Source organism: Botrytis byssoidea, assembly GCF_014898295.1.
Source record: "Botrytis byssoidea strain MUCL 94 chromosome Unknown BBYS_015, whole genome shotgun sequence".
NCBI lineage: Eukaryota > Fungi > Ascomycota > Leotiomycetes > Helotiales > Sclerotiniaceae > Botrytis > Botrytis byssoidea.
In genome coordinates, this window is record NW_024065856.1 from 287,846 (window position 1) to 301,902 (window position 14,057).

General features: G+C 43.6%; 4 protein-coding genes across 4 annotated transcripts; 2 read left to right on the forward strand and 2 right to left on the reverse strand.

The window, feature by feature from the left end:
• Positions 1 to 369: 369 nt before the first annotated feature.
• On the reverse strand, positions 370 to 1,443 carry EAE97_007577 (uncharacterized protein; the record flags this gene model as incomplete). Its single annotated transcript, XM_038878091.1, has 3 exons — positions 370 to 619; positions 675 to 1,282; positions 1,342 to 1,443. The coding sequence occupies 3 exons, from the start codon at positions 1,441 to 1,443 to the stop codon at positions 370 to 372; spliced, it is 960 nt and encodes a 319-aa protein (XP_038730929.1).
• Positions 1,444 to 2,116: 673 nt separating this feature from the next.
• On the forward strand, positions 2,117 to 4,681 carry EAE97_007578 (uncharacterized protein; the record flags this gene model as incomplete). Its single annotated transcript, XM_038878092.1, has 3 exons — positions 2,117 to 2,704; positions 2,751 to 4,217; positions 4,637 to 4,681. The coding sequence occupies 3 exons, from the start codon at positions 2,117 to 2,119 to the stop codon at positions 4,679 to 4,681; spliced, it is 2,100 nt and encodes a 699-aa protein (XP_038730930.1).
• Positions 4,682 to 5,804: 1,123 nt separating this feature from the next.
• Positions 5,805 to 8,643, forward strand: EAE97_007579 (uncharacterized protein; the record flags this gene model as incomplete). Its single annotated transcript, XM_038878093.1, has 3 exons — positions 5,805 to 5,987; positions 6,059 to 7,834; positions 7,939 to 8,643. The coding sequence occupies 3 exons, from the start codon at positions 5,805 to 5,807 to the stop codon at positions 8,641 to 8,643; spliced, it is 2,664 nt and encodes an 887-aa protein (XP_038730931.1).
• Positions 8,644 to 10,099: 1,456 nt separating this feature from the next.
• On the reverse strand, positions 10,100 to 11,971 carry EAE97_007580 (uncharacterized protein; the record flags this gene model as incomplete). Its single annotated transcript, XM_038878094.1, has 1 exon — positions 10,100 to 11,971. One exon carries the CDS (start codon positions 11,969 to 11,971, stop codon positions 10,100 to 10,102), a length of 1,872 nt encoding a protein of 623 aa, XP_038730932.1.
• Between the last annotated feature and the right edge of the window lie 2,086 nt (positions 11,972 to 14,057).

Below are 14,057 nucleotides of genomic sequence, written 5' to 3' on the forward strand. Positions count from 1 at the left end.
TTCGAACGATTGGGAAGAGGGAATAATCATGTATGAATAGTGGGGGATTTGAAGGAGCTCTTATCATGATTCGGCTGGCTCCACCTTCTAGAAGTCTCGCACTGCGATAAGCTGCCCATAAGCTATACCCGAAAGTTTAATAACTCTGACGTCGTGAATAAGAAATGTCATTATTTAGGTATCAATAACTACAAGAGAAGAGAGGCGTAAACTATAATTCCTACCCAGGGACCATTCCACATGCATAACCCCAAGTCACTGATCCAATCAGATCATAACCATAGATACCAAATCCTTACCCAAACCGACGCGTATTGCTTAAAAACCGCTGCAAAACTCCATATCATATCTCAAGAAATAGACAAATTCCTAATTCTTTTTAATGTTCTCTCTAACGGAAGCACCTGATGCGCGATACCAAACGTCACCACTCCATCGCATCATCCGCTCTACAGCTTGCGTCGGAGTGAGGGCGGGTCGAACATCCAGATAGAAAATAGGTTCTCCAGTAGGTTCTTCGCCTCCCGAATAATAATCGATGATGTACCTAACTTCCTTCTTCTGTCCATTATATTCTCGTTGAACAAACCAATCATGTCGATCGAATGGTGGCTCAGTACTATAATCATGGTTAGCCAAGTTGAGGCATTGAAACAAATCGCAAAACTACATACCCATATTTTTCCGGAAAAGCCCAACCCATGGCTTGAATCATCGCAGCCTTTGGTGTCATTTCCTTCGGTCTGCCCATGAATCGAACTAATTTGGGCTGGGGCACTTCGTCTTCGTTTGCACCGATCTCTGCTCCTGCCTTTGAGCCCTCTTCTCCTCTCCTACAATTCTCCCAACCCTTCAACAACCCTTTACCAAATCTTCGTTCCCATTCTACAATTTCAGCCCAAGCACCCTCGTTCAAGAAATTGTGAACTGATACCATACTCTCAACGGCAGTCGCATCCGTATCAGTATAACCTTTGCGCAGAAGAGCATTGTACATTTGTTGAGGAGAAGGATACTCCCAGTTACCATCACCAGTGCCTTTAGGTATTGTAGATGGCTCCCTTTCGGTTGGCAATACAATAGTCTGATCCTTTGCTCTCTCTTGGGATAAGTCCGGGAACATGTAGTTTAAAGGGTTGTATTTGGAGTATTTCGACGTCGCTTTAGATTCTTGAGAGGCGTTGTCGGGCGTATATGGGCAGGCGGACTCGGGTGATGATGCTGGAGGTTTTGCCACAGGCTTCAGAGCATCTGCGCTGGGTTTGTGCATAGGACATGATGGCTAGAGAGCGGAAATCAGAATCACAAAATGACTGAGTGAACAGAGATTTATCTACTCACAGGCGGAGTGGCATTGCTATCCTTGGGCAAAGCGTGAGGAATATTTCTCATACCCGACGTCGCAGCAGCAGTTGCAGGAGAATCAGCCCAGAACCATCCCATATTGTTTGTGAGACTTAGGATGAACCAATTTGTGTATTTTTCTAGGATTGAATATGAAGGATATAAATTGAAGATAATTGATGTCCTCTTAAACACTGAAGAAGTAAATGAATGTATCTTTATTATTGGAATTAGCTTCGCTGTGATTCGAAGAAAAGAGAAAAAGAGGAGGAAAGAGGGGATTCGGTAAAAGTTCCGCCGCTCAAGGATTTTTTTTACCCAAACCGGCGATGAACCGCTGCTTCCGCCGTTCACGAAAAATTATACCGGTCCCCTTGAGTAAAGAGCATAATTTATCACATGGAACAAACGCGCGGAGAATGAAAGGAATCAGGTTGTTGACATTTTACTAAATTGAATGATAATGTAAGATCTTACCTGGGTAATTAGATGTAATTATATATTTCCAATCTCATTTCTTTTTTAAAACGTTTTATGACATGTTTTACCATATGAACTTGAATTACATTTTTGGTGCGGTTCAAATGAAGGAATGTTATAATTGATTTCTGACGTCACTGAATCAATACTTCACTGGCGCATCTAATGTTTCCGTGAAGGGGGGTTAACAACGTTTGGGGTGTATCATAACCAAATCCACTAACAACAAGATATCTATGGAGCCTCGATAGTACTCAATTACGGGAACAAACCAATCTTCACACGAAGGAAGATGAGGATGTTTTTGGCCACAGGTCGACAATGTCTTCGTCAGACCCTTCCCAGAATACGAACCTCGATCCAATGTAGGAACATTCGATCAGCAACAAGACAATCATATAGAAATTCCGGTGGAGGTGGAGGTGGAGGAGAAGGGAGTTGGAGAAGACGAGGAAGTTGGCAATTCAAATCGCCCCCGCAGACTAAAGGGCTGATCCTCGCCGCCGCAGCAGGCTTGAGCCCTACTGTATTTGTTCGACTATCAGAAAAAGATAATGGTGGGACTGAGATGACTGCAGAAGGTCGAATGCTAGAGGCATCGAGGGAGGAAATTAGCAAGAAAGTCGGCGATGATGTTCGTGGGCTTCAACGAGTAAGAGATAGTATAATCTATTTTCTAGACGCCTATTTATGGGAACCCCTTTGCACAAGCATACGCTTCCTACGCCTTGTGGTTATATTCGTTCCAGTTCTTGTTACTATACCCGCTGCATACTTTGGGCCTAGGGATATAGCGCGAGACAATGAGCGGATGGGTACTCTATGGTGGTACAGGTTCTTAGTTAAGGCTATGGAACGAGCTGGGCCTGCATTTATTAAGGTGCGGCATCTAATTCTTGTTGTGCCTTGCGATGCTGACTTTCTAGCTTGGGCAATGGGCTGCCTCTAGATCAGATATCTTCCCTTCGCAAATGTGCGAGATCATGTCACAACTCCATTCCAATGCACCCGCGCACTCGTTACATGCCACCAAAAGGATTATAAGCAGTGCGTTTGATGGGCGACCCTTTGACGATATCTTTGAGGAGTTTCAGGAACAGCCTTTGGGGGTGGGAGCTATAGCACAAGTTTACAAGGCCAAGCTGAAACCCGATTTGGCAACACCAGGAGATCCAGATCTACAAGAGCCCACAAACATACGAAGAAATGTGCGTAAAAATGTCGGCACGCTTATTAAAAGCACACCACAAAGAGTCCCGTCAAGTTATGTTGCAATTAAAGTTCTTCATCCAGGGGTAGAAAGAGTTGTTAGACGAGATCTACGGATCATGTGGGTATTTGCTTCAGTAATAAATTTGATTCCCACATTTGAATGGCTGTCATTTCCGGATGAAGTCGAACAATTTGGACAAATGATGAGATTGCAACTTGATCTTAGAATTGAAGCTGCAAATCTGTCAATCTTCAGGAAGAATTTCAAACCAAGGACAACAGCATGGTTTCCATTTCCATATACTCAATTCACCACAAGACAAGTACTGGTGGAGGAATTTGCACAGGGTATTCCGTTATCTGACTTCATGGAAAATGGTGGCGGCGTATTCCAACAAGATATTGCGGACGAAGGGCTTGATGCATTCTTACGCATGTTGCTAATTGACAATTTCATTCATGCAGACCTTCATCCAGGTAATATTATGGTCCGCTTTTACCAATCTGAGAAGCCCAACCTACCTTTCAGTAAACATAAAGATGAAGATCCTCAGTCCCAGCCAGATGTCACTGAACAAGTATTGGCAAGACTTCAGCCATATCGCCATAGAAAGGATCCCCAAGCATGGCAAGCAGAACTTTCTAAAATTGATAAAGAAGGATTCAGGCCCCAATTGATCTTCATTGACACAGGCCTAGTCACAGAACTAAATGCAACCAATCGAAGAAACTTTCTTGATCTTTTCAAAGCTGTGGCCGAGTTTGATGGTTATAAAGCAGGTCATTTAATGTGTCAAAGATGTCGCCAGCCTGACGCAGTCATTGATGAAGAGATTTATTCATTGAAAATGCAACATCTTGTCCTAGGAGTCAAGAGTCGCACGTTAGCACTGGGCAACATGAAGATAGGGGATATACTAAACGAGGTTCTCTCTATGGTCCGAACTCATCATGTTAGGATGGAGGGTGATTTTGTCAATGTGGTCATCAGCATTTTGTTGCTAGAGGGTATCGGCAGAAGTCTCAACCCTGATATCGACTTGCTCTCCTCTGCACTCCCTATTCTACGAGAATTGGGAGCACAGAGTGGAGGTGGAATGCTACGCCAAGGTGATTTCTCTATGCTGAAGGTATGGGCAGGTTTGGAAGCCAGAAAGTTCCTGCAGGCTTCCATTGAAGATGTATGTTCCGCCCTTTCTTTACTTCCGTCTCTTTATCTGCTGTTGCATTCTTCATCTTCACTCCTGCAATACATTCCTATGTATCATTGTTGCCTTCTATTCTGGTCAAATGTTTGGCAGCAACAATCATGTTCTTTGTGTCTGGTGGCGGGCTGGTAGCAATTCGTCAACGTGCCAGGTTAGCTTGGCTAGTCTAGCCTCCTGGAACAAACTGGTTTGTAGCGCAGCATCATTTAGGCTGTGCTTGGACAGACTTGCGCACACCTTCCTCCATGACATTGGCTTTCTTTTTCCACCTCCCCCTATCCACCTGAAGATTTCATTTTGTATGTCTTGGCATGCCGAGCCCAAGCCCGAGCCCCTTTAATCTAGCACTGAAATTTAGCGATAGATGTTCAAATGCTGACAATCCAATGTAGGTTGAAAGATGTGTCAAGTATGATTTGTTATCACCAAATGTGTAGAAGGTATGGTTGTTTGGATTGAGTATTGTTGTTAAACCTTGATATAGATTCCACTTCTGCAGTCTGGTGCGTTTTGTATTATATTGTACATAAGGAGTAAACTGGCAGATATTAGCTATTCCACTCGTAGTCTTTGAATAGTAATTGTGATTTACAGTCTTGCCGTTCAAGTTGAGCTAAACTGACCTTATCAGATAGCCTCACTGCTACAGGTTGAGAGGCAAATAAGTATAAACTTCTTCAAAAGGTAAATAAAGGGTGGAATGACAGCAATGAACCACACAGATCTTTTTTTTCTCAGAGCCTCTGAGAAATAGTGATTACATTGAGGGAAATAATTGACAAAATGAAGCTTGAGATCAAGATTTCAACAGAAAGATTAGTGGTAGCAACCGGCAATATCCGAACTTGTTGGATCCGAAGTTGATCTAACAACAGGCCCTCCTGATTGACTAGCTTCAGTCGGCATCGTCATCGACAATAACAACAACAGCGAGGTTCACTTTCTTTTCATACCCTACTTGCTGTCTATTTGCCCACTTGCTGCCATTGATGGACTAAAGTTAGCCTCCCCATTCCTTGCACAATCACAATTCCCAAAATTCACTCCCTTTCCATCCCCACCTGATCACAATAGTACTCACTCGAAGTCATTCACCGCCCAGACACTCGTCTGAAAGAAACATTTGATATTCTTTCTGTATTGTGAGTGGACCCACCTTTCTTGCTTGCCATTTACGACTGTTCGGCCTCGGATCTCACAAAGCCCTAGGTTTCTATCTTCTATCATCTTCAAAAACATCACCACCATTGCTCCACAACAGCAAATTACTGCTGATAGCATAAATACTGTCCAATTCTTCAATGAAAATTCTCTAATTAACTGATTTGATTGCTAAATTTGCCTTTATCGGCTTTCTTTTTTGCTTTCCCCCCAAAGAGAATTCCAACAGGCGGTACTCCCTTCTACTCCTTCTATCTCTATCCTCATAGTCGCAGGCGCGATTATATCCTCCACAACTTTCACCTGTGCCAGTTGTTTTATGACGAATAATAATTACGATCTACGCTTTGCTTCTCACAAGAGCTCTATCTATAAGATAGCAACGCGCATAATATAGAAATGGATCGAAATAACAAAGGAGACCGGGCACCACAATTTGCGACTGGCAGACCCAAAACTACCAAATCAAGCGCAAGGTTCAACCCCTTCAGTGGTTCAAACCACTTACCATCGATTACACTGCAGTCCTCCAATGCGCATCCTCAGAACCCTGAAGCAAGTGTTGCATCCTCTTCGCGCACGGTAAGAGTAGGTCATCACTTTACAATATCTATCATAAAACTTGAAAGTTAAGTTTGCTAATACCTCCCAAGTCCAACAGAAGGTCGATAATTATGGCTCGGGGAGCATTTTCTAAAGGATTGAATGTATTCAAGGAAAAGGAGTTGACGCAAGGTAACCAGAGCTTGTCAAATGCAGACTTATCTGAGTACCTCATTCCATCTAAGGATAAAGACGGGCGAGGAAGTCTAGATGAAAATTATCAAATGGTGAAGGGTTCGCCTTCCTTGAGTCGTAACCAAGATACCGCCGCGTTTGCGCCACGGTTATATGGAATCACTCGCAATCAATTACCAGACAGTCATTCACGTGGTTTAAGCGCATATACCAACGATATGGATTCGTTTGGCATGGAGAGCACTTATGACGATGGACTTCATACTGCAAAAGAGAATCAGTCTTCTGCTATCCAGCGATCATATGACCATGATCAAAAACGGACTTTGATTGTTAAGGGTTCTGGTGATAATGCTGCCCCAGTCTTTGAGGCATCGAGTACATCGTCCTTTAAAAATACAACACCGTACGGTGATAAAGCTATTCCAGAGAACTTGGATCAACTAGGGGCTCTCACTACTCCCAAAGACACGAGTTCGAAAAAGGGCAAAGATAAGAAGTCTAAGAGAAGTAAATTCTCCCCCAACTCCACCGCGGTTTCTGCGGTCTCTGAGGATGAACTTTACTCGGGCTTAAGCGATATGCATATGGGGCTTTTCCTTTCTACTTACAATGGAAAACGAGCCACCCTCTCTCCTCCTAAAGTCGCCAAATCAACTAGTTTCCCGACTGAGCTCCCGCCACGACCAACCACGCGACCCCCCCTTCCGATCAGAGTGACAGCTGAGGCAAGAGCTCAGTTTGCGGCGAGGAAACAGGACGAAAGACTCGCGCTGGAGCGGCGTTTAGCAGAGCCGCACCTAGTACGGCGCTCTCTACCAATCAATAACAAAGGGAGACTTCGATTTCTAAACAACTTGACAACTAGTTGCTGGGTTACAGTTGGAGTGACTCAGTTTGGAATGATATCTACAGCAGTTTGCGTTGGAGTCATGATTACGATAAAGAACACAAATAATAAGCCAGGCCCTTTCACCATCAGCGTTCCAATCATCTGGTGGCTTGTTCTCAGTGTTCTCCTTTTATGCGTCGGAGCTTCAACGTTCGTAGTTATGTTGATACGTGGAGTTGCTCATAATCCTCAAGTCGGTTTCAGACGACCCAACGGAAGTCGAGATATTGCGGACAGCAACCTTAGAAGTCGTGGCGATCTGGAAAATGGAACTTCTGGCCCACAATCTTTCGAAATGGTCCCAATTGTCCATACCCCTCGACTAGGTGCATTCCCCTCCTTCGCGACACCTCAGACCATTCAAAACTCATATACTGAAGTTATGAGACCTAATGCGGACATGTTTCGGCAAGTTCCAAATGCCAACCATGGCTTTGAGCAAGTTCCGGTGTATGGAGCTAGAGGCGTGCCAGACTACCGGTCTCCCAGGATGATCAATACACATGTCGAAAATTACAACTACACTCCGGCAGCTGCGGAATCACCTCTAACTCCCTTGCCACAGGCTATACTGAACCCGGGCTTCTCTCGACAAGCCGATTATTTCTCCGCAATTCATCATACTCCCAGCAAACCAAGTGGATCTCGCCCTGTCAATGTATCTACGCCAGATGCGCCTTTCACCCCGACTGAAATGTCAGCACGAACGTCAGTCAGAAGTAGGGATAGTCTAATAGCAACTGCAACCCATCGAGATCTAGCAATGAGAACCCTCATGGGAGAAAGCCCAGCTCCAGAAGTAAGTACAAGTTATGACAATCAAGCACAGTCTTGTCAAGGGATCAACTCTGAACAATCTCAGTCTTATTTTCAAAAACCAGTACTAACTTCTATTTCTTGCAGACTTCGCTTGATATTACCGACATCTGGAACGGATATCGAAGCACTATTGATCCCGCAGCACCAGCACAAACATCCATGTATTCATACATGCCATCTCCACACCCTCTTCGACACACACCGAACAACCTGCAACATCAAGGTGCCGGTACATTCGTACCTATGAGCACTATCCCATCAAATGTTAGCTCAAGGATCGACTTAGACATGGCGATTCCACCTACCCTTAAGCGTGTTGAAACCGAAGGTCCTTTGGAAAAGTTGGAAAAGAGTCTCAGTCACCAGAGTGCCCAAATTGCATTGGGACAGCAAGTTCTTCCACCTTCTGATCTCGGTGAAAACCCCCGCAAGATCTGCCATAAACGCATTGTAGACGGCAAGCTCAAGCAGTATGGATCGCGAGATGAGAATTCCGAAGTTGATTTTGCTACAGCTAGCAGTAGTGGTAGTATTGAAAATCGGCAACGACCGGTAGCAATTAATAATGGAGATGTAGCACATTTCAACATGGACGATTTGGCTTCCAGAATGAATACCGAGGAAATTTCAGCACTGGATAGTATCGATATAGCTGACTCTGCCGTCCCATCAAGAAATCCCTATCGCGATAGCATGAATGATGGCGACAACAACAAGAGCAATATGGAAACATTACCTGCTACATACTACACTGGTGGTGGCAAGGGCAAAGGACGTGCCTTTGATTAATACTCTTTGATCATCCTTCTTTTCGAAGTTGAAGGCTACCGGATACCATCTAGGCGCCAACATTCATCCTACAATTTCAAATTCACACCATAATTCAACCTACTTCTATCCATCGATGGAGCAAGAAGTACTGGTCAAAAGTTACACTTGCTTTTATTTTTCTTCTCATTTTACTATCACCCATTAGGTTCGAGCTCCAAGCTTTTCATTTTCATATTTCATCTTCACCCTTTGGAAAGGTCTCGATGAAAGACAGAGAATGATTTTACTTTGGACAGATGAACGGTCATTGTTTGAATATCCAATACCCAGTACGATTACAACATAGCATTTGCGACTTTTTCTTATATTTGGGGATTATGCACCAAGATTTCTCTTTCTGTTTTCCTTTTTATGAAAATTACGACACGGATATGGGAGTGATCTTTAAGTTCACCCCTTCTATTACGCACTCTTACGACCCCGTCACTTAATAATGTACTCAATGTGACACGGCACATACTTACGATCCATACGAATTTTCTTACGTTTTATTATCACGAAACCCTGGACTCGGAACACGATTTCTAGATCGATCAGGAGTCTGGAACCACACTCATTGGAAATAACCTGATCTTGAATCCTCTCGGAATAGCCATACCTTGCGGTATGGACAGTTCCACAAGGTTCAAGATACAGCGGCGCTTTGCAAAAACTACATAACCTGGTCTTTATGCTCTTGACGAATGATTCTATTCAATTTGGTTCACATCTGTCTTCCGCTCTTTGGACGGTGTGATTCTGCAATTTTCGAAAAGCATGAAGATACAGCGATTTTTTTCCCATTACAAAAAGCTAGACTTTATTTTCAGCTTGTACACCAGTCCTTACTGATTGGAAATGGTGCACGTATTCACTGCACCGCCTAAAAGGTGAACGGTATCTGAAAGAAAGAAAGAAAGAAAGAAAGAAAGAAAGAAAGGCACGAAGGAACGCAAAGTAAACTCATTTAATTTGGCGGCAGTTCTTTGGCGGCAACATGAGTGTTCATCTCAGTTGAGGTTTAGTTATGTGTTGATGCGGGGGCGAGCGAATTAGTGAAATTGAAGAAAACATAAAATGGGAACTGAAGGATTGAAAGATGGTTGAGCCTCTGTTGCAAGGAGGGTCTAGCTATTTTGAGGAATTTCTTTTCGTGGTTGCCGGTCTAACGTTAGTTAGACTGAGAGAATTGAAATCGCCTTTGAGTTTCTGCCATTTTGCTGTGCTGTGCTACGATTTGAGAGATGATGTGATCACATTGATGCTTTTGACTGGCTGTGAAGTTTGTAATGAATGATAATGGGGATTCAGCCGTGCGATTGTGCCAAGGAGCCATCCGGAAACTGACAAGACAAGAGACTGAAAGGCCAACAGTTGATTACATAGGTATATGACAAAAGAGATTCATCCAGACTAAGTACAGTTTAATAGAAAACTAAGCGCGACTCCTCTTCTTGTTTTCTCTATGTCTTTGCTCTTTTGCAACAGCCTTTCTCCGTTTCTTCCACCCTCTCGTATTTTCGCCCCTGTGCTCATAAAACCATTTCTGAAAATCACTTTCAGGCGCCTCCTCTGATTCTTTTTCCTTGAATATGATCTTTCCACCTATAGAATCTTTGGGTGTTGGAGAATTCCCTTCATCATTATCATCATCATACTCTTTACCTCCAGGCCATACAAATCTCTTGTTGGCATAAGCAGTATCGGGTGTAGGTGCCGAGCTTCTCAAGCCTCGAGATTCGAAATCGCGTTGGGTGAAGGGCGTTAAAGGGATTTGATTGGGTTCCTCGCCAATATCGGAGTCTTCATCATCAGCGCCGAAGAAACTAAAGGAGGTTGACTTGGTGTCAGGTTTGGGCTCATTGGAATTGGAGTCAGGATTGGGTTTAGAACGTTTGTAAAGAGCTTCAAGAGGATGCACCTCTGTGGGGACGGGTGTTGAATGGACGATGGGAGAAGGTATCGTAATACTTAGACCAGAGGATGACTGAGGTCGGACTGTTTTCGTTTCCGGGGTCATAATCGAGGTCGGCGGTGGCATTGTCGATGGTGTGGATGTGGAGAGATTCTCGGGGGAGGCTACGGCAGATGATGCATCTTCGTCCTCCGAGTCATTGTCAGCGGAATCCAATGACTCAGAATCCGAAGATGCGTCAGATCCTGATGATGATTCATCATCTTCCGATTCAGCTTCAGCCTTGGAGACTTTTGGCTGGCTCGAATTGATGGGTTCCACTTTCTCCTCTGATGGGCTCTCTCCATCCGAAAGCTTCTCTGCCTCGATTGGAACCTCGAAGGCTTCTTTGGCCGCTTCTGTCATCACAATATCCTCGGATTTTAATGGTGGCTTTATATACTCGTCTTCGTCGGCAGAACTCTCCGAGTCTGATGAGCTGCTGCTCTCGACTTCTGCTGCCTGCCTCACTTTCTTCATCGCTCGATCCTCAAAGTCTGATTCATCAGATGAAGAATCTTCTCCTGAGGACTTGTCCTGGTCCAAACTACTGCCGCTATCTTTGCCCATTGCTTTTTCCTGAGCGAGCTCCTCAACCTTGGGTGGTTTCTGACTCTTCCGTACCTTCTTTACCACTTCTTCTACCACATTACCGTCTTCATCTACCCACCCTTTTCCATTCACAAACTCTACCGCAGGCTTCGACTTTGGGCCCTCAGTATTACTTCTTAAGAAGGTAGCATATTTTGTGCTTTTAGCAAACTCGTGCACAACAGTACCTCTACCCTTCTTACTCCTCCTACTCGATTTCTCACCACTCGTAGCCTTCGTGTGTGCTGCAACATTTGGCGGTAAGATCGTCTTGAACAAACATTCCTCATTTGTAGTATATTTCGACTTAACAACATTCTTAAGCTCCTTTGAGTCCCTCTTCGCCTTGCCTATATCCGTGGCAGTTGTAGTCCAGCCTCTCTTAACTTTCCTATCTCCAATTACTACAGCGGGTATAGTTTCCTCTCCTCGTTTGCGCTTTTTGCTTGGATCCATCTTCTCTCTTTGTCTCTTGGGCGCTGGTTCTGGCTCATTTACTGGGCTTAGATCTTTCGCTGGTCGAGCTGTTTCGATACGGATCTTCGAACCTTTCAATATAGAGCCATGGAGCTTCTTTTTTAACTTCTCGGCATCCATAATAGGTAGGTCAACAAAACCGTAAGGTCTATCCTGGAAAGTTTCGAGGGTGTGGTAGGAAATGTTCTTCGCATTAGGGAGAATTGACGGAGGTATTATAGTAGTGAGGAGGTTGGGATTGAGTGGGGTTATGTGTAACCTTGTGTATTCTGAAGTCGAGGACATATCTATGATAGGTAGGACCTAGATTCAAGGATATACTCCTAAAATCACCGGCAATGAATAGGTGTCTGATATATCTTCATATATTGGATGTTGAAAAAATTAGGGAGCTTGGAGAAATTCAATGATAGCCAGAAGGCGCTAAGATAAGAGAACAGAAGGTGGAGCCTTAAAACATTTCTTCCTTCTCTAACGCTTCCCGGTATTGACGGTCTGTGCACAAGAATCTCATGCTGATCCACCAAATGCAATGTATTTACAAGATATATCAAAAAATTTATTCGTTTTCAACAATAACTTGGGGGTCTGGTTTAGGGGTATAACATTCCTTTCGCACTTTGTGATTCACAACAGTAGACTAGGAAAGGTCTTGGGTTCGATTCCCAAGTCCTCCACTCTTTTTGAATCTTTGCACTATTTTTTGGACATTTTTATCATTTTTGTTGCGTTCATTACAACAGATTTAAGTATTGTTCGGGTTTGTTACATTTTTGGGGGGATTTGATCTTGGATAGGTATGGGTTACAGTTCTTATTAAGCAGGCCCGAATATGCCGAAGCTGTACCAAACACTCCTCCACTACTTCGGGATGACTATAAAACTGGACCAGGTGGACATGGAAATCAAACCCAAGACCTTTCCTAGTCTACTGTTGTGAATCACAAAGTGCGAAAGGAACAATGTATTAAATTTCATATATGTGCTAGGCATAGTGATTTGAGGGTCTCCACCCTCCATGTAATTTCCTAAAAACACTCTTCACAGCCTCTGCCTTCCGTTAATTCTATGCCATCATGCATGGTCTTGCAACTTGCCTAGTAGCTCTTCAGTCATACGGTGCTGGCCGTCGGATACCATTTGAGGAAATAGACTCGTCGTAATGCTCAGACTACAGTTGACTCCAAGATCTCTCTCGGGCTTTGGTCAGAACCACTAGCCATACATTGATCTTCTCTTCTATAGATATCCGCATCTTTGTTTACCTATGTTGAATTCTCACCCACTGGCTATTGACCATCGACGAAGGGGCCCTGAAACCATCCCAAGCAATAAATTCATCAGGTCGACTCGAATCTTAGTTCGTCAGTTCTCTAATAACCCATGGAGGATTTCTTATTTTTAAAGCTCCTTCGCAAGGTCTTCTAGTATAAAGAAGCAACCACACAGCGACTGAACCAATGACCCCTCAATGCAAGTGGCGTTCTGATGAAATTGACTTCATGCAAACCTGGAAGCAAATAATGAACATACCGTCTTTGTACGCATCCAGTCTTCCTCAAACATGTAGGAATAGCCAGTATTGATTCTCAGTTCACGAATAGATGGTTTTGATCGCTTCCGAGAACGCAGGATCCAAGAATGGTACGCCGAATGTGTCGGATCACCCTAGACCCACTCATATTTTGAGATATGGCTTTGTCAGTAGGATATTCAGAAGGTCGATACATAGACTAGAAGATGAAGAGATTCCTACCTAAAAGCAATATCTTGAGATCCCCTACCACTCAACAAAAGGTAATATACTGAAGCGGATTGTCTCCGGATAAACACATTTCTACTGAGTGTATGGTATAGTCTTGGCTCGCACCACTCTACGATCAGAATCCAAATATCTAGTCCGATTCCCTTCACAATCCTCTCACCTGACTTAAGGTTGATTGATATTCCAATGCCGAAAACGACACCATACTACACATATCACTCATATTAGGAGGATGAGAATATCAGAATAACATCACTTGTTATGTGTTATGCAGTTGGAGCTTTGAGGAGTCACAAAAGTAACAGTGCACCCAATCACTCAAATACAACTGTGCAATGAAAACGCGGACTTTTGGTTAGTGAATAAAGTATGTCAAAGAATTGTAAAAAATCCCATCCAAGTTAAAATCTTGTAGGCACGTGTATCTCAATGTAAATCTGAAAAATTGGTTGTCTGATTTTAGATCGAATATCGAAGTAAATCTTTATCTTGTTGTCTCGGAGGTTTCGTCCTGCTGGCGCGAGGTAAGGTCCCAAGTTTCGCTTAGGCGCAAAAATCCCCTTATTAAGTCAGTAATGGTAATCTTTGATATCCATTCTCAACAAA